Source organism: Lonchura striata, chromosome 26 (genome assembly GCF_050655825.1).
Source record: "Lonchura striata isolate lonStrDom1 chromosome 26, ASM5065582v1, whole genome shotgun sequence".
Lineage (NCBI taxonomy): Eukaryota > Metazoa > Chordata > Aves > Passeriformes > Estrildidae > Lonchura > Lonchura striata.
Window position 1 is genome coordinate 7472235 of NC_140728.1, and position 26518 is coordinate 7498752.

The 26518-nt window shown below is 54.8% G+C and overlaps 2 protein-coding genes and 1 long non-coding RNA gene across 5 annotated transcripts; 1 reads left to right on the top strand and 2 right to left on the bottom strand.

The window, feature by feature from the left end:
* Positions 1–788: 788 nt before the first annotated feature.
* Positions 789–10178, bottom strand: FGD2 (FYVE, RhoGEF and PH domain containing 2). Of its 2 annotated transcripts, none has more exons than XM_085561394.1 (16): positions 8278–10178; positions 6191–6422; positions 6016–6096; positions 5560–5609; positions 5078–5234; positions 4818–4956; positions 4246–4304; positions 3759–3905; positions 3313–3405; positions 2929–3008; positions 2822–2852; positions 2627–2719; positions 2362–2487; positions 2021–2167; positions 1478–1621; positions 789–1378 (listed from the first exon to the last, which is right to left on the bottom strand). In XM_085561394.1, the coding sequence occupies exons 1-16, from the start codon at positions 8340–8342 to the stop codon at positions 1154–1156; spliced, it is 1869 nt and encodes a 622-aa protein (XP_085417520.1). In that variant the 5' UTR covers positions 8343–10178; the 3' UTR covers positions 789–1153. The 2 variants fall into 2 exon arrangements, with proteins under 2 accessions (XP_085417520.1, XP_077645143.1); XM_077789017.2 differs by having other exon boundaries at positions 5560–5708; positions 8278–10174.
* A 112-nt stretch (positions 10179–10290) lies between these two features.
* MTCH1 (mitochondrial carrier 1) lies at positions 10291–22359 on the top strand. 2 transcript variants are annotated; one of them, XM_021535283.4, is made up of 12 exons: positions 10291–10489; positions 11844–11928; positions 13259–13365; positions 13754–13831; positions 14133–14190; positions 14935–14986; positions 15739–15798; positions 18810–18903; positions 19262–19309; positions 19503–19570; positions 20253–20328; positions 20732–22359. In XM_021535283.4, exons 1-12 carry the CDS (start codon positions 10328–10330, stop codon positions 20804–20806), a joined length of 963 nt encoding a protein of 320 aa, XP_021390958.1. In that variant the 5' UTR covers positions 10291–10327; the 3' UTR covers positions 20807–22359. The 2 variants fall into 2 exon arrangements, with proteins under 2 accessions (XP_021390958.1, XP_085417527.1); XM_085561401.1 differs by lacking the exon at positions 20253–20328.
* Positions 22311–26510, bottom strand: LOC110473045 (uncharacterized). The gene is made up of 2 exons (XR_002465805.4): positions 26369–26510; positions 22311–24135 (listed from the first exon to the last, which is right to left on the bottom strand). It is a non-coding gene; the product is annotated as an uncharacterized LOC110473045 (long non-coding RNA).
* Positions 26511–26518: the final 8 nt, after the last annotated feature.

Here is a 26518-nt window from a genome sequence, read left to right on the forward strand (position 1 = left end):
TCCTCAAAGCCCCCCAGAATGATGGCAGCTGTGGTTCATCTTTACCACCCCCCCATCCTTTCCCCAGGTGTTATTCCCATTTGCAGTATCCTGCTCCACCTCCCTTCCCAGTGTGCAGGGATCTGTTCAGCCTGTGACACCCCTGGGCCCTGCCCAAGGCTGCTGTGCTGGGGCTGCTGCATGGTCCAGGCAGCAAGCCCTGCCTGCCAGGGATCATGGGCTCCTCCAGCTCTGTGCACGAGGCCCTGGCAGGCTCAGAAGTGGCAGCTTCTGCCTGGGCAACATTTTTAGGGAGCTAAAGAGAATGCAGAGAGAAAAATGTGGGGCTGCAGCCTAAAGCATTGACTGAAATAGGTGCTCGTTATGCTGATGGTGGAAGGGGGGATCCCCCGTGTCACCCCAGCATCACAGCAGCACCTGTGTGGATATGACCTTGTCCCAGGGTGTTTTCCCCCTGGACACGTAACTGAGGGAGGTACAAGGCTGGAAGGTGTTTGTGGGCAGGGAAAGTCTGGGATGGGCAGGAGTGTGGGCTGGCTCAGTGAGGCAAGTGAGGGCTGACTGTGGTTAAGGAGTACCCCCACACCACAGGGCTGCAGTGTGAGGCCAGGAGCGGTGACAAGCTGGAAAAGGGACATCCTGAATCCAGCACTGGGGTTCCCTGGGCTGCGAGGCTGAGCTACAAGCTGGGTCCCGGACATATTTGTGACATATATGGCAATGTGGAGCCACGGGGACAATCCCACGGGGCTCTCTGCAAAACAGACGTGCAACAAAAGGCTACAGGGTTACAGAGAGGGTCGCAGGTGGGTTTATCCCGGCAGCCCCAGCCCCGCAGGCTCGCCCGGCTCGGGCCATCCCCGCCCGGCTACGGAAGCGCGGGGCGCTGCTGCCCTCGCGTGGCCGCCGGTGGCACCGCACAGCGCCCGGCGTCTGCGAGCCGCGGGTCCCCAAAATCCCCCAAATCCCCCAAATCCTCCGCTCTGCCCAGCGCGGAGCGTGAGCAGCGAGGGACAGGGCATCCGGCTTGTCCGTGTGCTGCCAAACGTGTCCCCGTCCTGCCCCTGTCAGGATGGAAAACCAGAATGCAGAGATGTCGGGGGTCTGCCCAAAGCCAGCAGCGAGAGCAGGCAGAGCAGGGCTGGGAACGGCCTCATTTGGCTTCATCTGCATCCTCCTCCTCCTCCTCCGGGTGCGTGATCCCCGCAGCAGAGCGTGCCATGGCCTTCATCCAGCGTTGTTTCAGCTCCTCAGTGTCGGCCACGAAGGTGAACACCTGCCGGGACTGCGCCAGCTGGAAGAGGTGCCGGGACTCGCTCTGGGGCATGTCCCGCACCTGGTAGCCCAGCAGGGGGATGGAGGTGTGGGCTCGGACATCCTGCCAAGAAGAGACAGCGGTGGGAGGCGGGGGATGACAGCGGGATGTCCCCTGGGCACAGCGGGACGTCCCCTGGGATGGATTCGAGGCAGGCCTCACCTGCGGGGCTGCATAGATGTAGAGCACGAGGGGATCGTCCTGTGGGATCACGAACCAGCCCCGTGTGCCCCCCTTGCCGTTCTTGTCCAGCAGCTGCAGGGTACTGCAGAGCAAACTCCTGCTTGATACCTCTGCAGCTCCTTTCTGCCAAAATAACCAACCAATCCCTCAATACCCAGTGCAGATGGTAGAAAGGGCATTGAGCTGAGAGAATTTCCTGGGGAATTCCCTGCCCACTTCAGGAAACCCCCTGAAGGGGGTTTAAAGGTCCCCCTGTCTTAGAGGTCTCACTCCCAAAGCAGGTCCAGGTGAGGGGCTGTCCTGGCCATGACGATGCTGCTGACATTCTGTGGTGAAGGGAGCCCTGGCTGCTTGATCCCAATGCTTAGAGCACGAAGGAGGGAGATCAACTCATGCACCTTCTGACTGCTGGGGGAGTGACTCCCACCCCTCCTGCTGCGGGCGCAGGGCCGGGCTGGGACAGCGAGGCTGGAGACCGGGGTGGGTGGCAGTGCTCAGAGGGCAGCCTGGGGCGGAGCTCACCTCCAGGATGCCTTTGTGCTTCCCCTCGCGGTCCTCGAGCACCGTGTGGCCGGTCAGGAAGATGAAACACTCCTGGCAGACCCGGTTTGGGCGGTTCCCATCGTACTGCAGCTCGGCCTTGTAGTCAGAGCAGCGAGCACACACCACCTGCAGCCACCAGACAGCGACACTGGTGACACTGGGGCAGGGCTAGGGGACCCAGCGACAGCTCCATGAGGAGCTGAGGGGCAGGAGCAGCCCTAAGCCTAGGGATGGGGTACAAGGTGTAGGAGAGGTGCACTCCTGGCCCAGCAGGCACCTGAGCAGGCCAGGAGGGATGGAGGGGGGCGCGGGGGGCTCACATATCCACAGGCTCGGCAGTGGTGCCTCCGGCGGGTGATGGCGTTGAAGGGCTCCTTGCAGCGCATGCACATGGTCACCAGATTGTCCCGCACCCACTGTGGGGCTCGGCGGCCCAGCTCCTCTGTCTGGGGGTGGGAGACCATAGTGTGGGTGTCCTCACCCCTTCCCCTCCTCAGCTTCCACCCAGGTCGGTTTAGCTTGAGAAACTGAGGCACAGCAAGGTGTTTTCTTCCAGGTGGGGCACAGGGAGAGCAGAAAGGTTACCTTCAGTGCAGGGGTGTCTGTCTCCAGTCCATGGACTGCTGTCTTAAAGGTCTCACTCCTCTTCTCCTTCCTGTCAATGGCATCTTGGAAGGCCTAGAGGGGAAGGCAGGACTGGAGGGGCACTGGAGGTGCCCTGACCCAGGCATCCAGCTGGGATGAGGGGGCTGTGCCCCCTCTCCCAGCACTCAGTGGTACCTTGATCCAGGCGTTCATCTCCTCCCTGGACCTGGGTACAAAAGGGACCTGGATGAGCTGTTGTCCCTCCTCCCTGAGGGTCTGCATGATGTCACTCTTCCCCTTACCTGGCTTGGAGCTCCAGCGTCCGCTGCTTTCCCGACACCAGGAAGGTGTGAGGGAACTCAGCATCCTTCAGCTCCCGCACCTGTGGGAGACCAGAGAGGAGATGTGGAGGTGAACCCACTTCCAGCAGCCCTGGACCTTTCTCCATGATGTGGAGCACAGGGATGTCCCGCTGGCACAAGCCCTTCAGCCCCTCAGATCCCACAGGCACAAGATTTCACTGGCATTTCCCAGGATCAGAGTATCAACCCCACTCACAAAGCCACCTCTGCCTCCAGCTGCTCCCTCCCTCCTGAGGAAGTTTGGGCAACAGCCACACCCCAGAGCAGGGGCTTTTGGAGCAGGCAGGAGCTGGGGCAAGCACAAAGACAAGGTGTCTGTCTGACCTTCATGCCCCCCACATCCATGCGGAGGTGGACCTGGAACTCGGCGCCCACCTGGATGACCTTGGGCACGCAGTACAGCAGCATGTTGTTGAACTGGGAGGGGAGAAGAGGGTGGGTTGGAGCCCAGCACTGCCTGCTCTGAGCTGTGGGCTTCCCTGGGGCCAGGGGTCCTTCACTGCCCAGAGCTGAGCTGGTCCTTGGGAAGAATCCCACCTCAAACCTATCTGTTTCTGCCTCAGTCCCCTCCCACCCTGCAAATTCCCAACCATGTCCTGCACAGGGTGCCCTGCACTGAGCGGGGTCGAGTCAAACCCCCATCCCCAGCTCTGAATTCAGCCCCTCAGTGTTCAGGTGACCCAGCAACACCCTGGCCAGGCTGTGCTGCCCCTCTCCCCACTCCTGTCTCATCTGCTCCCTCCCCTTGCCCCAGGCATCCCAGCTCCCACCAGGAACAGGTACTTCTCCGATGTGCTGTTGTTGCGGGTGGAGATTTTTTGGATTGGTCCCTCCTTGATCAGCTCATTGGAGGGATCCACGATGTCATCCTCGAGGCCCAGCCTCTGATAGACTACCCAGAGGTTCTGCAGCCGTTCCTGGGGTAGGCAGAGGGACCTGTTCTTGTGGGGTGCTGAGCAGCCAGGACCCTGTCGCTGCTGGGTCCCCTCCATGCCCGCCTCCCAGCCTGTTGCTGAATACTGGGAGAGGTAGCACAGCTCTCTCAGCCCAGACTGATCTTTGGGAGCAGCTCCCAGCCTTGACCAGCTGGTCACACCCCAGCTGATGCTACAGATGTGACTTCCACAGGCTTGGGGTGGTGAGGTTGGGCATTGAGAGCAGGGTTTAAGCTCCACAGCTGAACCCACAAGGCTCTTGTCCCTTTCAGGGGACTGTGCCATGAGCTGCAAAGCATTTCCAGCTGGGACAGAGCCTCACCATCTCGGCAATAGCTGCATTGGAGTGCTTGGCCACCATAAAAATCATCTCCAGGGCCTCTGCAATGAGAACAGACAGGAGGTGAAACACCTGCTCTGGAGCTGTGGGAGGAAGCTTCTGGCTCTGTCCCTCATGGATGCACATGAGTAGCAGCTGCTGCCCTTCCACGAACACAACCAAAGTGGCCCTGAAGTGCTGTGCAGGAGTCTGGGTACAGCTGGACTGCACATGGAGGGGGCTTGGAGGGACAGACAGCCCACTTGTGTATCCCTCCATCCCAGCAGGACTGGGAACTGTGTTATCCACAGGGGTCTGAAAGCTCTCCCACCTGCCACAGGTCTCTTTAGGGGATACTGTGGACACCTGACACACCATCCTTTCCCTCCCCCAGCTCCTCAAAAGGAAGATTAATCCCTCTCCCTGCTAGAAAATGATCAGAGAGGTTTATCCAAGGGCACAGGGCAGCTGGTGAGTGAATCCAGGTTTTCTGGTGCCCATGTACAACACCAGGCGTTGTTATTTCCCTACAAACCCACCCTGTTCTCCCCACCCTGGAGACGCAGAGTCCTTACTCTCGGCGTCGCCCCTGTCGGGGGACTGGGGCGGGAGTTTCCGGACGTAATCCTTCAGCAGGAGCTCGTAGCGTGGGATCCTCTGCACAGGTTCCAGCATGTGGTGCTGCAGCGTCAGGTTAGCACAGACCTTCCTCTTCTGGGCAGGACAGCAGGCACGGAGAGAGGAACAGTGACCAAGGCAGCTCCCACCCGCTGTTGTTTCCACGTTCCCAGGAGATTTTGGGAGCTCTGCTGCGACGCCCCCACCCTGCCCTTACCTGGATGTCAGCAATGAGCTCCTGGAAGGGAGGTGATTTCTCTGACCAGGCAGTGATGAGCTCCACGGCCTTGTCGAAGTTCTTCACGTACTCCCCGTACATCTTGAGGAAGGGTGCAAGCTTCTGGATGACATCCCCAATGCGGGGGTTGCTGTTCCTGCAGGAGGGAACCACAGCAGCTTCCTCAGGACAGACAGACAGTGAGGGATGAACTGAAGGACCACGGTGGAGGACTGAAGGACCCTGCTGCAGGCTGCTACATCCCCACAGTGTTTCCTGCCCCCACCTTGCAGCCAGCCTGGGCTGCTCATACCCAGGCACACCCTCAAACCACCTGAGATGTCTCCCAGGTTTCCATACTCTGAGTGTTTTAAGGAAGTGTTTTCCAGCAAAGACACTTGGAGCAAAACAGGCTGAGTTCTGGTCCTGGTGAGAGCCCACACTCCGTGCTGCTCCCCCATTCTGGCCCTCCTGCAGCTCACCAATCCTCCATGCGCTTCTGCAGCTCTGGCAGGAAGAACTCAGCGTGGAACTGGTAGATGGAGGAGATGTTGGAAAAGATCATTTTCACCACCTCCTCTGGGACTGTCTTCCCAGTTTTGGCTTCTTTCATCAGCTCTGTATAGAATACCTGGAAGAAAGAAGGGTGAACAAAAAGGGCCAGGGAGGTGTTTGAGGATCCCATTCCCCCTCTGAGACTGGTGCATCACCCAGTGAAAGGCCTGACTGTGCACTAGGAAAATCCCAGGCCCCAAGAGGAGAGTGGGATGGAAGGCTTTGCTAGGACAAGGGTGCTTCCCAGAGGTGTGGGGTATAGGAAAGGCAAAGGCCAGACCCAGTCTCTGGCTGAAAAGACCAGCAGCCCATGTGTTTCTCATTTTTACAGCTTCAATCCCTCCAAAATCCCCTTGCACTGGTCCCTCCATTCCCCAGTTCACCTGGTCAAGGAGGTGGAGGCGGTTGACATAAGCCTGCTCTGTCTCCAGCAGCTCCAGCGCGATTTTCTTTTCCTCTGGCTCCTGCATGGGGAGCAGGGCTCAGTCTCGTGGGCAGAGATGTGACCCTGAGCCAGCCCTGCCTGAGCGTGGGCACCCACCAGCCTCTGGAGCTCACCTGGCTGCCAGGCTCCAGGCCTGGGCCCTGTGGCCTCCTCCAGCTGTCCTCACGGATTTTGCATCGCAGAGAACGGAGGCATTTGAAACTGAGTCCACGCTGACCTTGCTGATCCTTCTCCTCCTCATTCTCTTCTCTGCTCAGGGAACGCCTCTGGCTGGCAGGAAATGCTGGAAGCTGCTGGGGCTGCCTGCCTGCCTGCTTGTCCCTCTGGGCAGATGTGCTGTCCCTGCTGCAAAGGAACGTGATCAGCTCAGCCATTGCCCCAGCACAGCCCCCAGCTTAAAGCCACCAAAAGGGACAAAAGCAGCAGCTGCCCAGCGCTGACGCTGCTCTGCTCCGCTACAGCCCTGCAGTAAAACATCCTCAGCATCCTCCACAGGGCCAGGATCCAGCCTCTCTTCTCCCAGAGCCCCCTGCTGCTGTGCCCAGTCCCTCTCCTGCTCTAGAAAAGCAGGATCCTGCTGTTTATCCCACCCACAGCTCTGGATTTCTGCCTGCTGCCACCACGGAGAAAAGCAGGGAGAAGCCAAATAGCCAAGAGCTTTGAGCCAAGAGCAGGCCATGTGTGGGTGGTTTTACAGACAGGTTGTTTTTGGTGGTGTTCTCTCTTCCCTTTTCTGGCAAAGACAAAGAAAGCAGGTCCAGAGCAGGCATGAGGGAGAAGCCAGGCTGTGAAGGTGACAGCAAGTGACTTGTCTGTCATCCAAGAGCTGGTCACTGCAGGAAACTGCTCTGGGCAGAAACTGGAAAGACATCCACTGTTGGCCTGCAGACAGGAGTGGGATGGGTAGGATGGGAAAGACATGAAGAAATTTGACACCAAACTGCAAAGTTGAGAGTAGGAAGTGACTTGAGGTGCAGACGCTCATCTGAAGACGATGTCAGCTCCATCCTGTGCTCAGGATGTCTGTGAGCTCAGGAATGCATCCACAGCCATGCACAAATCCCCTCCTGTCCAGGGGACTGGCAGAACCCTTCAGAGACAAAGAGGATTTTTCCATCTCTCTGGTGCCTCCCAAACCTCTATCATCCTAAAGCCACAGCTGAGTCCCAACAGGGAACTTCTATCTTTCTACTTATGCTGACTTAGGCCAAACCATTGTCTGCTCCAAAATGCTCTGCTCATTCCCAAGTTCCCCAGCTTCCTCTGAAAGTCTCAAGTTACTTTTATTTCCTCTAAATCAAACTCACACTCCAGAGCAAACAACAAACACGCTGCAGCAGTGACATGGGGGCAGAGCAAACACTGCAGTGGTTCCAACACAACATCCCTGTGGGATGATGGGGACAAGCACAAAGTCTGGGGACAAGCACACAGCAGAGGTGCAGGAGTTCCTAGAATGAAAGGAAATCTTGTGCCTCAGCATCTTCAGGAACTGCTGCAAAACTCACCTGCCCAAACACCCAGCCCCTCCAAGGCTCACTGAGAGCATCTCATGGGTACAAGGTATGGCAGGATTCTGTAGCTTGATCCATCAGAAGGAGAAACTGAGGCACAGCTCTGACTACTCACCTGAAGCCTCAGAATTACTTTTACACCAGAGCCAGGGCCGATCCCCTTGCTCAGACCCCAGCACATACTCCACTCCAAAGGCAGGAGCTGTTTTATGAAAGGAATTCTTTCTCTCCCTTAACATAACGCCTTCTGTTTCCTTTCCTAGGAGCCACATCTTTGCAAACAGGTGAACAGTCTGAGGCTGGAACCCTCCCAGACACTCAGGCAGTTAATTCTCAGTGACACCCCTCTGCCTACATATTTCCAAACCACAATTCCTTTCCCCAGCAGCAGCAGCATGCACCAGCCAGGCTGAGTGTGAAGATGCTGGGTGTGGGGGAATGGCCTGCCACAGCCTAACCCTGAGCCAGGCAGAACCACTCACACCCCACTGAGGTTTTCAGATTCTGCTCATGACCCACAGCAGGAGGAAGACATTGAGGCAGACCTGAGTTGTGAAGAACTGCAAATCACCATGTCAGCTTCTCCACATGCTCCAAACCACCTCCACAGTGGGTTTCTTCCTTCCCAAACCCATTCCACGTGGAGCCCTAACACACCCTCAGCACCCAGAGCCCTCCTGCCTTACCAGTGCTCTTCAAACGCAGCCACCAGCTTCACCACACTCTGCTGATTTGCCGCCTTTCCTTCCATGGCATGGGCTGGGAGCAGGTCCTGGGTGTCCTGGAGCTGCAGGGGCAGGTTCTGGGGACTGCAGCTCCTTCTTCTGTCCCCCTCTCTGCTCTGAAGTGTTTCTGGCTGCAGTTTGGGAACAAGGATTTGCACGAGGCAAAGCCCACCCGCTGCCCCCTCTGTGGTAGCAGAGCTTGTTTCTGGGTTGGCCTCAAAAGGGAAGGGAAAGAGGAAGCACAGCAGTTTGTGGGTAGGAGAAATGCTGAGAAAACACTGGGAATCGCTTCAGTTTGGGAGGGATCCAAGTGGTGGCACAGCCAAGGCCGAGCAGCAGCAGGGATGGTGTGACCTGGGACACCTCCCGGCTGTGCAGCCCCGGTGGGGTGGGCTGTGTCCCACCAGGGTGGGCTTCAGGGTGGGAGTCTGGACAGCCTGGATGGCTGGAGGGGCCAGGAGTGGGCTGGCAGGACCCTGGTGCCCAGCTAGGGCTGATGTGTCTGTCCCAGACTCCAAGAGCTGCATGGCCGTGGGGCCAGCCAAGGAGTGCTGGTAACAACAGACAAGGATTTCGGTAACAACCATGAGAAAGAACAAGAGGTGGCTGGAGAAGGGGCCACGTGGAGGTAGGGCAAGACTTTTCCAGAAAGATCTATAGGAGTGCACTGTGCATGAGAACCAGTTTGCATGGCAAGTGAGAAACCCATCACAGAGCTTGTGCCCCAGGAGCCTGGGCACCCCATCAGCCAGAGCAATGCTGGAACCAGCACTGGAGATCTGCTTTGCTTTCTTCTCTTTTCCTTTCCTTGTATTTTTTGGTGTTTTCCTTTTGTTATGTGTAGTAGATATAATTCGTGCCATTTCTAATATGATATATGTGATATTGAATGTTTGTTAGAGTATCCACGTTTGTATTAGGATTTCCCCGCCACCCTCCCAGGGAGACTGGGTGTAGATTAGAAACTGATGTACAAGTAAGAAGGTGCGGCTCCCCAGGAGATGAGATGGGCCATGGCTGGGGAGATACGGGAACCCCAGGTGCTGATCATGGCCTGAACGACCCGAGATGGATCTCATGGAAATCCTCAGGCAGATCCATGTGAATGCAGCATTCCCGAAAATTTCATCAAGGGATTCAACAACTCCAGACACTGAATTGTTCTCCCTCATCTCCAAAAAAAGAGAATCTTATTAACATATCGACTCTGAATAGAAGAAAAGACTGATTACTGAAATCTTGGCCTCAGGCGGAATTTTCCCTATAAAAACCTCTTGTGCCAGGATGGAGGTGTGTGGGCACGGGGAAAAACCTCTGCTGAGGCTGACTCCTTGTGGCACACCCAGGGCCGACCCCGGGCTCGGCTCTGTTCTTTCCTTGTGGCTGGCTAGATAGAATTTGATTGCAAAATAAATATTTTATTTTTTCATATTAATTTGGCTAGACAAATTTTCATTTATAATCCTTTCCTCCTTTCCTTTCCCTTTCCTTTCCTTTCCTTTCCTTTCCTTTCCTTTCCTTTCCTTTCCTTTCCTTTCCTTTCCTTTCCTTTCCTTTCCTTTCCTTTCCTTTCCTTTCCTTTCCTTTCCTTTCCTCCATTTCCATTTCCATTTCCATTTCCATTTCCATTTCCATTTCCTCCCGTCCCTCCCCTCCCCTATCCTCAACTCGTATCCTCTTTTCTCTCTCCCCTTTCCCCAAACCCCTCTACCGTGTGCCCACAAACCCGGTCAGGCACTAAAACCCAACTCCACAAATCCCTAAAATCCCTAAAATCCCTCTCCGCTTTCCGCGGCCTCTCCCGCCCCTCTCCCGCCATCGCCGCCCCTCAGGCGGGCCCCCCCCCTCCCCCGCCCCGCAATGGTTCCCCCCGGCCCGCGCCGCAATGGTTCCCCCCGGCCCTCCCCGCAATGGTTCCCCCCGGCCCGCGCCGCAATGGTTCCTCCCGGCGCGGTTCCCCCCGCCCGCGCCGCGGTGGTGCGGCCGGCGCGCGGCGCGTGACGCGCGAGCCATGGCGGCCGTGGCGGCGCTGCCCCCGGGGCCGCTGTCGCCGCCTGGCGGGGGCGCGGCGGACGCGGCGGGGCCTGAGGGCGCCGAGGGCCTGTTCGTGCTGCTGGGCGCGGGGCTCGCCGCCGCCAGCCACCCCCTGCTCTACGTCAAGCTGCTCGTGCAGGTCCGCTCGGCGGTGGGAGCGGGGAGGCGGACGGTGGGGTGGGAGTCCCGTGAGTGACGGGGGTGGCGGCTCCAGGAGAACGGGATTAACGGGAGGATGTCCCGTTAATGCGCCCATGGAGGCCTCCGTGCGCTGGGGGTCGCTGTGTGTACAGCCCTTCCCGTGTGACGGGGCCCCCTGCGCGATGGGGGCGCCTGTGGAAGGGGGGTCTCAGTGTGTCTGTGTGTAACGGGGTGGAGAATCGGGACCCCGGTGGAACGGGAGGAGGTGGATTCCTGCAGTGTCCCTGTGGAAACCCCCATGTTATAGGGTTATATGTACATGTTATGTTATATATGGACAGCACTCGCCCTTACAGTGGGACCCCCTGTGCAATGGGGGCAGCTATAGAATGGGGGGCACCTGTAGAATGGGGGACCCCCATATGTAACGGGGTGTCCCTGTGGAAACCTCCATGTTATAGGGTTATATGTACATGTTATGTTATATATGGACAGCCCTCGCCGTTACAGTGGGACCCCCTGTGCAATGGGGGCAGCTATAGAATGGGGGATCCCCATATGTAATGGGGTGTCCCTATGGAAACCCCCATGTTATAGGGTTATATGTACAGTATGGACAGCCCCCCACATTAACAGTGGGAACCCCTGTGCAATGGGGGCAGCTGTAGAATGGGGGGCACCTGTAGAATGGGGGACCCCCATAGGTAACGGGGTGGGGTCCCTGTGTGTGATGGGGGATTGGGACCCCAGTGGGGTGCAAGTGGATTCCTGGTTCGTGCCCCTGTGGAGGCCTCCATGCCCTGGGGGTCACTGTACATGCAGCCCCCCCATTAGAATGGGACCCCCTGAGCAATTCCAGAACGAGGGACATCTGGGTAATGGAGTGCCCCAAGGGAATGGGATCCCCTGTACACTGGTGGACCCTATACAAAAATCAGGTTCTCTATAATAGGAGGGTGAGGATGCCTTCTACAACAGGGGCACCCTATACAGGGACTAGAGGACGCCATATAATGGAGGGGTGAGGCCCCCCATACAGTGGGGGCTCCTTTGTAGTGGGGTGCTGGGACCCCTCCTGGGAATGGGGACACCCAGTAATATGGAAACCCCTATAAAATTAATCCTCTACCATGGAGTCTTCCATATAAGAAGGGATAGGAAACCCCAAGACCCAGTCAGTAACAGAGACCCCCTAAAATGGGAGAGTGGAGGACCCTCTGTAACCTAGGGACCCCATAAAATGGGGAAATGAGTGCCTGAGAGTGATAGGGGGATGCTGGGATCAATTCTGTTCATCCCAGGGACTTTGAGAACGCCAGAACAGAGACCTGCTCACGAGGTTTCTCTCTCAGGTTGGGCATGAGCCACTACCTCCAACCATTGGAAGAAATGTATTGGGAAGGAAGGTCCTGTACCTGCCCGGCTTCTTCACCTACGGTGAGTGACTGTCCCTCCCTGCCAGCACGAGGTCCTGCCCTCATGGAATCAGGGCTGGGAGCTGCCAGGCAGGCTGAGCTGACCCCCAGCAGCACTCCCACCTCCCCTTGGGATCATTCCGAGGCTGCAGTGAGGCATAAACCACCACAACTGCTTGTAAGGCTGTCAGATTCATGTACCTGTTGCTGGAGACAGGGGGGTGTTGGTGCTGCATCGTGTTCCTGTGACACTTTGCTCTGGGTTTGCACCGTGGTGGAGGGGTTTGGGAGGTTTTAGGTGGTGTAGGCTTGTTGCAGAAGGATTTTTTGTGTTTTGGAGGTTGCAAAATACTTTCCTTCTGCTCCAAAACAGCCCTGGAATAACCTGCCCCCTGCTCTGCTCATTTGTGTTGTAGATGGAGCTGTAAAGGGACAAAAATACCAAGAAAAGGGCAGCTAATATGTTTAGAAGGAAAAAAAAAAAAAGTGTTTTCCTGTTTTTGTGGGTGCAGCAGCAGGAGAGGTGGGTGAATACTTTGTGACCTGCTGTCACAGCAGGTTTCCCATGGGGAAAGGGAATGCACTGTCCTGACAGCTGACTTGGTCCAATCCCAAAATCAGCCAATGGTATCCATGGGATGGAACCAGCACAGGAGCAGGATGAGAGCACTGGAAGCCCATCCTGGGACACCCAGGGCTGGAAATGCTCCAGTGCTGCCCTTTGGAAGATACAAGTTCCAAAGAGATGGGAAGTGTTGGGTGGTGGGGAGGTGCAGAGCCCACCTGGCTTTGCGTGGACAGCACAGGACAGGGGTCAAGAGCACATAGTGGGTTCTATCCCACCTTATTGTATGTAGGAGAAATGGGATCTCTGGGCTTTTTTTGCAACTGAAGACCTGAGGAAGTTTGCCTGGGAGAAGGTGGTGGGGCAGGAACTGAACATGGGTTTGTGAGATCCGTATGAACCCTGAGTCAAACCTTGCTGGGGTGGAGGAGGAGGTGACAGCACAGAGCACATGGGATGATCCCCCCCTGCCTGGTTCAGTCCAAACTGCTTTGGAGCCCTTTCAGGTGAGCAAAACCATCAAAAGACAAAATAGCCCAAAATAGCCCAAAATAGCCCAAAATATTGTAGCTGTCCTTCCAGATTAGGCAGATGACAGTAAGAATTCTTGTCCCCCAGTAAGAAGTTTCTTTAGGACTGTGACAATAAATCACTGTGGGGCCGTGGAGTGGCTGCCGTACCGAGCTGAGCCTCGTATGGTTTCAGCTGAACCCTGGGGCTGTTTTGGGGTGCTCTCCTTGCATGGTCCCCTTCCCCACTGACAGCAGCCTGGTGTTGTCCCATCCAGCCAGGCACATTGTGGAAGTGGATGGGAAAAGAGGCCTCTTCCGTGGCCTGACTCCTCGCCTCATCTCAAGCACTTTATCAACCATCACCAGGGGGAGTGTGAAGAAGGTAAAGGTCAGCTTCTCTCTCCATTAATCACCTGCAGGGTCAGTGCTACTGCAGCAAGGGCTGCACAGGAGGACTGATGCACCATCCCTCTCCATCTCCTAAGGGAATAGTCCTCCAGTGCCCTTATCCTCAAAGCATTTTTTTGATAGATTTATAAACCATTTTAATTTGATTTGGCATCCCTGTGCCTTGTATACTCTGTCAGCAGTTTTGTGACTCCTCTGTTCTTGTATTTTACTTTCCATCCTTTCTACTCTTGTGTTCCTTCTTGCCTGTTTGTCTTGTCCTTGTATCTAGAGCATGGCTTTTCATGGTTTCCCCCTGTCCTCAGACATTGTGGGTCAGCATCTTCATCAGTTCTGACTGTGTTGCTTCCCTCTCCACTCAGGCTTTTCCACTGGAAGACATGGAGCACGTGTCTAACAAGGATGATATGAAAACTTCACTTAGGAAAGTGGTCAGAGAGGTGAGAAGTGGATATTGTGCATTAATCAGTGGCTGGGGAAATCCCTGGGGACTTGGGTGAAATTACTTGGAGAGAAACTGGGGTGAGAAGTTTGTGGTGAGAAGTGTGTAGATTTGTTTGTCAGTTTAGTGGCTGTTCTGTGTCCATCCATGAACTAAATCACAGGAGTAGAAGTTTATCACAAGAACACATCTCTAAAGAGGGACCCGAAATGTGTTTTCCCACACTGAGGGAAAGAGCCTGGGCTGTGCAGGAGGAGCAGCACAGTTTTTCTCACAGGTGTTTTCTCCTCCCTCCCCAGACGTCCCATGAGATGATGATGCAGTGTGTGTCCCGGTTTGTCTCACACCCGCTGCACGGTGAGTCCTGTCCCCTGGCTGCAGCCCCCTCCAGACTGGGCATCACCCAAACCCTGCTTACTCAGGGGGATGATTCTTATGATACTTCTCTGTCACATGAGGCTGATGCTGGGCTTTGCCTTCAGCCACTGACACCACTGAGCAATGTGTTTCTCTCTTTCCACTCATCCAGGACCTTGTCCTAGAGATTCCATTGGGGTTAGGGCCAGTAGTAGCCTTCCAGAGCCTAAAGGGGCTCCAAGAGAGCTGGAGAGGGACTTTGAACCAGGTTATGGAGAGACAGGACACAGGGAATGGCTTCCCACTGTCAGAGAGCTGGGTTAGATAGGATATTGGGAAGAAATCCTTCTCTGTGAGGGTGGAGAGGCCCTGGCACAGGGTACCCAGAGCAGCTGTGGCTGCCCCATCCCTGGAAGTGTCCAAGGCCAGGCTGGACAGGGCTTGGAACAACCTGGGACAGTGGAATGTGTTCCTGCCCATGCCAGGGGGTTTGGAAAAAGATGATCTAGCAGGTCCCTTCCAGCCCAAACCTCTCTGTGATCCTCTGAAATCCTTCCCACCACTTACAGGCTCAGGAAAGGCCCCAGTCTCTAATGAGTCTTGCAGTGCCGATGACCACTGAGAGGAGCTGGAGATGCTGTGAGTTGAGGGAGAGCAGAAGGGTCATGTTTCATTTTCCTTCCCATCCATTACAACCCAAACTGGATTTGTTTGTCTATCAGCCCTGTGTTTCTTTCCTCCCAGTGATCTCCATGCGCTGCATGGTCCAGTTCGTAGGCCGGGAAGTCAAATACAGGTGAGTGGCTGCAGGGTCTGGGGTCTCCTGTGTGCTCCCATGCCATGGCAAATAGGTTGTCCAGGAGGCTTGAGGGACTGAAAAAGGAATCTGAGCTGTGCTTAGATGGTGGGGCTTGAAGGGATGTGGGAAAACTGGGCTCTGTCCCTGATGTGCCTCTGTTCCACCTTGTGCCCTTGGGGGTTTGGGGCTGGATCACCCCTTGCTGACCACACAGTGAGTCTCCCTTTTTCCTTTGACTATTAATGGAAAGGAAAGGCAGCAGGGATAACACAAAGCTTTGCTGCAGCCCTGCTTAGTCTGTAGAATTTTTCCAAGCCTTTTGCAGTACCAGCTGCCTCTCTGCAGGGCAAAAGTGCCTGTGGAGCAGCATGGAGGCATGCTAGACAGGATTGCAGCCAGTCCACAACAGCCAGCTCAAGTTCTCAAAGGCAGGACAGGATTCTTGGGCTTAGAATCAGCCAAATCAAACCATATCGCACAACATCTGTAGCCACTCACAAATCCCCAGAGCTCTTGTACCTTCAGATTGAGCAGTTGTGTGCAGGTTGGGTGCTTTCAGAGTACAGACATGGCCTTCCTTCCCTCAAACCTACCTGGTCTGAGGAGAATAAGCAGAATAAGCTGCCTTCTGCTGGAGTAATGGCTGGGGAGGCACTGCCATGGCTGGGGGCTGCAGGATGCGTGTGAAGCTGCACAGGGCAGAGGTGGAACAACTCTGCACACTCACAGCTCTTTTCCTTTCTTGGCAGCGGTGTGTTCAGTGCCATTGGCAGGATATTTAAGGAAGAAGGGATCCTGGGATTCTTTGTGTACGTGAGTTGCTGTTTAAATACTTTCTCTCATAGCCTGAAGACACTGATGGCTCTCTCAGCAGCTCTGCCAACCCGAGCAGGAGTCACACTGAGCTGAAACCTTGTCTGACCAAGGGAATCCCACATCACTCCCACGATTAAATCTATGCTTTTAACAGCACTCCAGTTTGACCATTAAGTTTGCCCCAGATCTTATCTTCAATCAGACCTTCAGAGCCCGGAGGAAGCTGTATTTTTTCTTATCTTTCTTTTTCCCTAGGTGTTTCAGTGAAGGGCCATTTAAAGCATTTGTTTGTGCAACAGGCACCAAGATCAAGTGTAACAATAAGTTCCCTTGTTGAAATGAAAGTCAGGGCCTGGATAAGCATCATATTCCTCTGCAGAGCACCGTGGTTGCTTGTAATGGGCAGCTTTACCTGTGTGCTTGGAGTGTGGTGGTGCCTGGACCAGGAGGAGCTGAAAGGTGTTTCCAGCTGCTTACAGAGCATGGCAAATTGGTGCATCACTGAAGTGGAAGTTTAGTGGACACGTTTTTGCTTGAACCCTTAATTAATGCTTCCTGCCTTTCTTTTTCACATCTTTATAAAAGCAAAACCACCTGCTGTCTCTGCTCATGGTGAGGAGATAATACACTTTATTATGTCAATAATAAAGTGGAATTTCAGTAGGGGTTTTCAGGATGTCTTTGGCTCTGCAGTCACAAAATATGGACCTCTAGATGAAATCTGAATGCATCAGGAAGAGGGAGGCAATCACAGGGGGTCCCACCCTGTCCTTCCCCAAGGGGAAATGGCCAGAGATCTGCAGAGACCCCATCCCTTGAGTGTCACTGCTTCTTCTTTTGGCAGCCCACAGTTTCTCAGCTGAGCTGTGCAGCTCCAAATCTGCTCCACTAAATACAGGATCCTCTGGGATGGTCCCTGTGAGTGAGGGATGGCTGGAGCAGGCTGCTCACAGCCCTCCACCTCCCAGGGAAGTGATCTGAAAGAAGCCACCACATTCCCTTCCATCCACATAGAACACTGCTGGTAGCCTAATGAAACTTAATGGTTCTCAGGAAAGGCTTTAACACAACCCAAATTGTCTCAGGAGGGCTCTGAAGTTCTACATGCTCTGTAATCCTGTTAGGAAATCCCACTGCTTTGAGGGGAGCACAAACTGCATCTGAAGGACCAAACTGTTGGTTTTCTCCTCTCAGCCCTGGTGCAATCCCAGCACATCCACTGCCTAAAATCATGGCAGTGCACTTGTTTCTCATGGCCTTATAACCACCCCCAGCAGTAACAGTGGCACACACTCTCTGGGTGTGTGCCTATCTAGAGATAAAGACTTTTCAAGGATGCATTTATCTCCCTTCCCCTCACATCTGCAGCAGGCTCCTGCCAGCCCAGGAAGGTGTTCCCTGAGCTCCAAAGCTGCTGGGCATGGTCAGCTCAGGGTTGGCTTGTCCCAGGTCCCTTGCACTGGGGTTTCTGCTGTTGGGTCACATTACTGTACATCATTGAGGCTTCCTCCTCTGCCTGCTGCTATTCCAGCTTTTCCTCATCTTCTAAAAATATTCCCAATTCAGATCTTGGACATCTCAGGTGTAAGAATTGCAGCACTCACTTTTTTATGTCAACAGTAGTAAAGCTGTGTAAAGGCAGCACTGGAATTTCAGGAGGGGTTTTCAGGCCTGATGTCTTTGGCTTGTTGGCTTTTTTTAGTTCCTTTCTGCAGCTCTCAGACTCCTGGTTTCCAGTCATCCAGCTCAGACAGCAGCTGTCATTGCTTTGGAGGGGAGGAAGGGATGGGATCCTTATTGGAATTGGAATAAACAGTCTGATTCCCTATCAACAGTTGGGTGAGGTTTTCCTTATGGGGCTGCCCTGGCCCAGCCCTTTGCTTCTGGACTTTATTAGGTTCTGTTGTATCTGCAGCAGGAGCTTCAGACTTAACTTAGAGTTAGAAAAAGAATGTTTTTTACAAAGGCTTAAAGCCAAACACAAAGCAGAACATCTCTTTGGGGCCAGAGAGCTTTGATTTCTTTGTCCTGTCTGCTGCTCTCATGTATGACATCTTTGAAGCCAGTGAATCTTCTGTTGAAGGTTTCTGCTGTGCCTGGCCCCTGAGATCTCAGCTGCATCCCCAGGGCTGCTGGGGCCTTAACAATGCACAGCTTGTTTCCAAAACCAGCCCCAGTTGCTGCTCTGCTGCTGCAGCAACCACAGCAGGAAACAAACTGGTCCATTGGTCTGAGGAGGCAACGTCGTGTTTGGGAAGAAATAAAAAACTCAGATTAATGTGCCTGGAGGTGGCTCTTTCCAGCTCAGCAAACACTTGTGTGGCTCTTGACTGGATCCTTTTGCACTGGAACAACCCCTGCAAAAGCAGGAAACCCTGCACTGCAGCACCAACAAACTGGAGAAACCCTCTGGAATATTTCGTTAAAGTTTTAGTGCTATTATCTGCAAAAGCTGGCAGTGCTGGTGCTGCTGGGAGCTCTAGTGTGTCAGTGGGAGGCATTAACCAAAGAACTGTGCTCCTGGGGGCAGCAGGGACTGGGAAAAAGAAGTGTTCCCTCAGCTACTCCCACTTCTCAGTGGAGCAGGTTGTGCAGGAACAGCCCCTCTCATTTTGATTTCTTAAAGAAGGGAGATTCCACAAAGAAATGAACTTCTGATTCTGCATCCAAAAGAGCATCTTCAGAAATGGAAATCACTTAATCTGTGTCTCACTTGGGTTTCTCAGCAAGAGTTGGGCTATGAAGGGATTTGGGATAGAACAAGGGGAATTGAGTCATGCCCAAAAAACAGATCCCAAAAAAATTTCAGCCAGAGCAGTACCTGTAGTACCAAGTTTGAAGGCTGAAAGAGCTGAAATCTCTCTTTTCAGTTCCTCCCAAAGTAAAAATTTCATTTTGGGGGTGTGGAGTTCCTCTGAGCTGGTAGAGGGAAGAAGGGCTGGGCATCTCAGGAGTTGACACTGGGACCCTCCTGCACCTCACACCCCTCTTTTTGCCCTTGCAGTGGGTTAGTCCCTCACATCCTGGGGGATGTCATCTTCCTCTGGTGCTGCAACCTCCTGGCTCACTTCATCAACACCTACGCTGTGGATGACAACGTGAGTGGAGGGAGGGCTCCTGAGGGAGGGCTTGGGGTCTGGACCAAGCACCTGCAGTGGGAAAGAGTAACTGGGAGCAGGGGCTGATTTAATACAGACCCCAGGCTTTGGGGACATCCCTATGAGAGAGCTGGAGGGGCTGTGTCTGCTCAGAGCTGTGCTGTTCCTGCACCCTGGGGGATCACAGTTCCCCAAATGCCTTCCCAGACTCTCAGCTGGAATGCAGCTGCTCTCCCTTGCTTTCTGCATCGTTCCCTGCCCCTTGCCCTTCACCTCAGGCACAGGAAGTGTCACGTAATGACAGTGCCAGCCTGGTGTCATCCCCTTGCTCCACAACCCCTTTGGTTTCTCTCTGCAGTTCAGCCAGGCATCGGTGATCCGGAGCTACACCAAGTTCGTGATGGGGGTATGTAGGCAGCTGCCCTGTCCTTCCCCCTCCTCCTGCCATCTCTGGGCTGAGAGCTCGTGCTCTGGGGACTAAGGCTGGTCTGTACTCAACATCCCTTATCCAAGGATAACTCTGCTAACATGCAAAAGCTGGAAATAGCGTTTTTGACATGGGGAGCGTTAGAGAGGCTGCTGGTTTTCTGTGCTTTCAGATCGCTGTGAGCATGCTGACCTACCCGTTTCTTCTCGTGGGAGATCTCATGGCAGTGAACAACTGTGGGTATGTCCTTCACACTGAGATCTAAAGCTTTCCCTTCCTTTCTTGCAGCCCCTTGTCTGAATGGGCTGCTAACGACCGTAAAGCTTTCCTACAGCCCCGTAAACTCTGTGGCACCTCGAAGAGCTGGCTCATTTCCTGTCCCAGGTTGCTTATAATTTTAGATCAGAGGGCACAGACACGAGCAGCAGAAAAGCTCAGGTGGTGAGAAATCGGGAGAGTTGTGGTGGTGTGGTCCGATCTGAGCTGAGCTGGAGGCACAGGGATCAAAAGGACAGTGCTGGCTCCAGGGAGCAGCACGAGGGAAGCAGAGTTCTTACTGCAGCGATGGGAGCAGACAGGAGCAGGACCAAGCCTGCCTTCCCAATTGCACTGCTGCAAATCTGCATTTTTGCTCATGAGAGCGGGATCCAAGTTTGATGGCGTGCTTTCTCAGTATCTGCTGCTTTTGAAGGTGTAGATACAGTCCTGGACTCTCAAAGTCTCCAGGCAATGCTCCTTGTTTGTGCACTCCAGGGGTAATTAAATTACAGATCTGCTGCATTGTAAATAACGAGCTGTCACTTGGCCGCCAGCCCGGTGCAGACACTGTCCCCGTGTCCTCATTCACACTTCCTGCTGCTCTTTTGTTACCTGTGTGGCTAAGGTGACACATCCAGCTCAGCTGTTCCCTGTTGCCGTGCAGGTTGCGTGCCGGCCTCCCTCCCTACGCTCCCGCCTTTGCATCCTGGATCCACTGCTGGAGGTACCTCAGTGCTCAGGTGAGGGAGCAGGGCACACACACGGCTTTGGGCTCCCTCTGCTCCTTTCCCAAATCTCCAGCATTCCCCAAAAGTGCCTGTGCTGCATCCTTGCCTTGCTCTGTAGCCTGATCCTACCCCTCCAGTTCTGGCACTGGTACCAGCGTGGCAGTGCTGCTCTGCCCATTGCACACCCCGAGCTTTTATCCCGTGCATTGCACACAGCAGAGTCTGTTCCCCTCTGCATCTGTCACCCCTGCGGGAAATGCTCCGTGGGTGCTGGAACCTCACTTTGTCCTGCAGAGCAGCCCAGGGTGCCCAGGCTTTGCAGCCCTGCCTTGGCCATGGAGTCGGGCCCTGCTAAGACAGCTGCAGTTCCCTGGGCAGGTCTCAGGCTGCCCTGACCCCGGGCTCTCCTCCTCAGGGGCAGCTGTTCCGTGGCTCCAGCCTGCTGTTCCGCAGGGCGCCCGTCCCAGCCGCCTCCTTCCCCATCGACTGAGCCTCGGCAGGGACAGCTCATCAACGTGGACTCCTCAAGAAACCCCAAGCTTGTTTCGGTATCTGTATATTTCTATTTTCTGATCCAAAGTCCATGGTGCCACAACTGACACCTCCTCTCCAGCAAGGCCAGGAACAGACTTCTGGACATCTGGCTCATGCTCCAGCTGGACCAAAGCTCCATCCTCATGGCTGTCTCGACTGGATGTGTCGCAGAGAGAGCAGAAAGCCTTTGTCTCTTTGGTCCAGGCTGTAGCTCTGGAGTTGTTGGGGAAGTCCAGGAATCCAGAAAATGCCCAGGTACTAAAGGAGCCAGCCATGAGCTGCAGGGACAAAAGACTGCTTTGTTCTGCCTGAGCTGAAAAGCAGCAGGAGATTCAAGGTCACCTCCCTGGGAAGGTTATGCCAGGTGACAGCCTCCTGCCTCAGCCTTTCTGGAGAGAGCTCCTTTGCCTGGCAGGTAGCTCATCCTGGGCAAGATCAACCTGGCAACCATATTTAAGGTTTGAGGGTACCTGAACACCCAGGAGCATCCCACCTCCCATGGGCAGGAAAAGGAAATTATAGGATCAAAACAGGGAAGGGAAGCTGAGTCCTACTGCAAAGAACAGAAGAGTCCCAAAGAGCAGGTCCAGCCCAGCTCAGGGCAGCAATGGGATGTGGACATGGAGAGAGCCCTTGGGAAGGGACCTGTGCTGCCAGTGGTGCTGCTTTGGGCAGGATTTCAGTCGTGGAATGGACTGTGTTTAGGATACACCCAGCAGAGCTGTGGGCTGGGCAGGCAGCCTGCACACTCTGGGGGAGGCAGGTGCTGGGTTGGACTGTCCTGGCTGCACCAAGGGGTATCTCCCAGCCAGCAGCACCACGAGCCCTGCTGGGCTCCTGCTCCTGTCACTGATGGAAACGGAGCTGCTGGGATCTGAGAGCTGCACACAAAGGCCTCTCCTTCATCTGGGGCAGCCTGCAGCCTGTCCAGGGCTATCTGCAATGAAGGGATACACCTTGAGCTGGCCAAAGGCTGGTGTTCAGTGGAGTATGGCTGGCTCTATGTGTAGCAGAGCTCACCAGTGGCACCAGGGCAGGATTGATGCTCAGCTCCCCAAATAAGAATTTCTTTGCACCAGTCTGTGCTGTGATGGCAGCCAGGCAGATTTCCCGTTTCAGTTCCCCACGAAGCAGTCTTTTGCACAGAGGTGATGCTGCACTCCCTGGGAAGAGGTTTAGCATTTCTTGAGCAGGTTCCCATGTGCTGCAGCAGCAGCAGCTGGGGTTACATCTCATCCTGGTCCTCTGGGGACCTGCCATCACAGGGGTTTTTTTTCTCCAGCAGGCAGGGTCGATGCACACCCCCAGGCAGGGCTTGCAGGGCAGTGGTGGTGCGTGCTGGGGCTGGCAGCCCCCACCCAGCTCCCTTCAGTGTCGTGAAGTTGGTCCTGTCTGTCCTCCCTCAATCCCATTTGTGTTACAGTTAAATAATGCATGGACCTGTTCTCTAACACCAGAGATTATTTCAAAGAGGATTTAATTATGCTCCAAAATACAGTTATAAAACAACTATTGGGTGGTTTGTTTTTTTGGGTTTTTTTGGTGATTTTTTTTCCCCTGCATAATGTGCTCCCTCAGGGAAGGTTTCAGTTTAAGACAGGCACTTCCTTTGGTCCTTTCTCCAAATCAGGGGCTAAACCAGATGTTTAAAACTCAGATTCCCTCTGATTTTCCTCACCTCCATGGAAGGTGGGCATATTTAGGCTGAGCAAACTGCAGTGGGTGCACCTGGAGTGAGGCAACAGAGGGCTTGGGTGCTTGAAATAATATATGTGGAATTAGGTTTTTGGAGTTAAAATTGACCCTGACATCTTCTGGAAGGGGTGATGGAGACCCTTTGCTGCTCTCAGACTTGTGAGGTGGGCCCAGCCATTCCATCTTCCCTCACAGCTCCATCCTTCCCTACTGGCCTTCAATCAACTTGTTTTATGACCTGCTGCAACACAGGGCATTGCACCTTCCAGGTCACACAGCACCTGCTCAGGAACAAGTACCTTTGCCCTCCAAATTAAAGCCATCTTCTGCTGCTCCATTGCCTGTCAAACTTCTTGCAGCCTCTGCACGGCCTGCCTGCAGCCACTGCAGGGAAAAGTGCTATTTCCTGTCCTTTCAGGAATTTACCTAAGGGATTTACCTAAAGCTGCACCAGTGTATGCATCCTGCCAGTAATTTCTGCCCAGTTCATCAGGGCCCACAGACTTGGCTGAAAACCCAACAGTTGACTGTAATTTTTGCTCAATTTAAATGAAAACCAGGTTTCAAAGCTTTCAGTGCACTGCCTTACTTTGAAGCAAGGGGCTGCCATTCTTAGGATGATTGAATATTTTCTCACCTCCTGATTCTTCTTGTCCCATTCTTCATTTGAGGGGCCCCACCACCAGGATAAATCTCTGCACCGGGAGCAGGCAAGGAGACAACCCAAACCCTGCTTGGGCATCCCTCTGCTTTAAATTGCTACCTATTAGTCTGTGCCTGACCCTGCAGCTGGTGCTCAGGTATCCCAGCTGAAGGGGATGGGGCCCCATTCCCACAGGAGAGGGGATCCAGGGTGGAACATGTGGTCGGGAGAATAAATGAAGGGGTGGAGGAGGAGGTTTGGGTCTGGCTCCTGGGATGGAGTTAGGGGTTTCTCCCACTGGTGCTCCCCTGTCTGCCCAGGAAACAAACTCTGGTTTAAATATTGACTCTCCTGCACAAAGCCAGGCTGAGTGGGGATCGCTGCTGTTCTGTGCCCGTGCCGTTTATCAGCCTCCAGTGGAGAGCTGAGATTGCCGGGACTTTGGCCTCATCTGCTCCCAGCTGCCCGGGGGAGAAGGGAGGCAGCGACAGCAGCCAGGAGAGGGAATCTCAGGTCAAGGCTGCTCTGTCTCCGCTGGGCATGGATGCTCGAGTCTGGCAGGATCTGGAAAGCAGCAAGATGAGCCTTTGTGCCCAGGGAAGTGCAGCTGAGCTCAGAGCCAATGCTCCATCCTCTCCTCTCCCCTGCAGAGCCGTTCTGCTGAAGACCGTCCAATTCAGTCCAAACCCCCTCCTGGCCATGCCACTCTCCTGCCATGGAGCTGGGAGGGAAGCATCCCAGAGAGCTCTCCCGATGCCTGGATGGTGCCTGGTGTCTCCCTGGTGTCTGGTCAGTGGAAGGCCAGGGGCTGCCAACCCTCCCCCTCAGCCATGGAGGGCCCCATCTTGCAGCCACGCATGAGGAAGTGCCCTGTGGCACAGCTGCCCTCGATAAGGCTGTTTGCTCTGTTCTCCTGCAGCGCTGAGCTCCACGTAGGCAAATAATTCCTTAAAAGAAAAAAAAAAAGAAAAAAATAATAACCCTCACAGAGGAGATTCTGCTGCCGGGGTGGTGGGGCCGGTTGGTGCCTGGAAATGCTCAGGGTGGGGACTTGGACTGGACCCAGGCAGCAGCAGTGCGGTGGCTCTGGACCTGTCCCTGTCTTCACACAGCCATCCATCCCCTGGGATGGCCTCCACTTGAAATGCAGGATCCAGAGCCTCATGGATTCCCACCTGGATAAGGGAAATCCCATCTGGAAACAAGAAGAGGCCACAAAGATCACGGGAGCAAAGCTCGGCACAGCGGCCTGACTGCCACGCTGACAGTGACACGGCTGGTAAGAGGATGGGAAGGATGTGGGGAAGCTGCTTTCCATGCTCCTGCTTGCCTGCTGTAGGCCTTTTAGGGTAAACTCCCTGAAATCCCCCTAATCTAAGATGCTGTGTTCCCTCCTGGGCAGTGCTGGTGGTATTTCATCCCACCCTGAGGGGATCTGGGTCTTTTGGGGAAGAGGTGGCAGCACAAGGTCAGCACAAGGTCAGACTCCTTTCCCTGCAGCCACCGTGACCCCTGCACACCTGCCTCAGCACTTACACCGTGCTGGACCCCCCATCCCAGGGGAGAAACAGGAGGGGCAAAGTCTCCCCAGCTTCAAACTCAGCCCCTCTCCCCCCGCCGTGACCCCAGGCCGGGCTGGCGTGGCGAGGGTGGGCATGGCTGCGGCTGCGGCCCTGGCTCGAGGCGCTGACCCTCGCTGCAGACCTGTGAACGCTCCCATCCCTCGCGATGGAGCTGCTCCCCGGGAAGCCGCCTGCGCTCTGCGGCCGGGCGGCTCTTGTCAGGCTGCCAGAGGAGGCCGGAGCAGCGTCACATGCAGCAAAGTTTTACAAGGCGAGCGAGCGGCTGGGGAGAGGGACGGGAGAGGGACCGACACCGCACGGACGCGCACGCGGAGGAACCTCCAGGCTCCCTCCAGCTCTCATCCCAACGCTGATTTTTTTTTCCTTTCGTCCTTTTTTGCTTTTGTTTTTGGAAGAACAAAGACTTTGGGGTGGGTTGGCGCTGTTGTTTTTCCGGGGTTGCTGTCGGTGGACGGGGGGAGGCTGGAGGTGGAGGGGGGAACCGGTGGCTTGAATGCAAGAAAGTCCCAAATTTCCCTGGCCGAGTTGCCGAGATCGTCTGTGCGAAACTTAGGGGAGGAAAGACGGGGGAGGGGGGGGAAATAATTAAAAAATAAAATATGATTACGTCACTCGGAGCAGGGGTGCCTTCCCTGCTGCCTGTCAGATGCGCCTGAAAAGAACAGGGCAATAAAACAACAGCCGCCTCTGTCTCCCTCGTTAAACACGGCACTAATTGGATGTTAATTTTTCCTTGCTCTTCTCGCTGCTCGATTGTGAGGGCTCTGCCTGGCTCTCCCTCTCCTGCTTCCTTTCTTTCCTGTTGCAATGCTCTTGGCAGCTCTGAGGGACTCCGGACTGTGCGCTCTCCTCCCGCTCGTGGACTGGAATAATTCAGGAGCTGGGAGAATTAAAAAAGACGAGGCGCGGGGGCGAACGGTTCAGAAACGGGGCGGGCGTGATGGATTTTGAGAGCTACGCTAATCTCCCCGTTTCCCGTGCATTGTCCTGCCGACTTGGAGCTATTCTTTTCCCATTTGATTTCTCTTCCCCTCCTTTCCCTTCGTGTTGGGTTTGGACTGCAGGGCAAAAATATATGTTTCAAAAAAAAAAAAAAAAAAGCATTAAAAAAAAAAGGGAAAAAGGCAGGAAAAAATAGAAAAAAGACTTAAAAAAGGGGAAAAAAGAAGAAAAAAGCCAAAAAAAAAAAAAAAAAAAGAGGAAAAGAAAAAAAGCCTGGTTCAATGACGACAAACCCCCAAACCTCCTCCCAGCTCCCCCCGTCTCGCCGCGCTGCCTAACCCCTGCGTGGAAACAGGCGTTTTAGGGAGCCGGAGCAGGAAGTTGTTGTTCTCTGTCTTGCCCAGGTCATCCTTCCAGGGTATGTGTGCAAGGGCGGTGGGCACGAGGGCTCGGTGGGCGCCCAGCAGCCGTGGGCTGCCCCCCGTGCTACCCCCGGCCAACGAGGCGGGTGAGCAGCGCAGGGGGAACGGGGGCCGGGTGGTGTTTTGGGGGACGCAAGAGGGGCCCAAGGGACAGGATGGGTGGGGGAGCGGAGGGGAGGGAGCAGGAGGCGGAGGTGGGGGGAGAGAGCGAGAGCCGGGGAGTAAAGTCCTACCTGGGATCGGTGCCAACTTCCTGCAAAGGGTTACAGACCCGCGGCTTTGAGAGCCCACCAGAGGCGAGTGCGCTCTTGTCACGGTTCCAAGGCGAGATGAAGGCAGCGGGAACAGGTACAGCAGATGCCGAGTGGCCTCGTTTGCCCGCC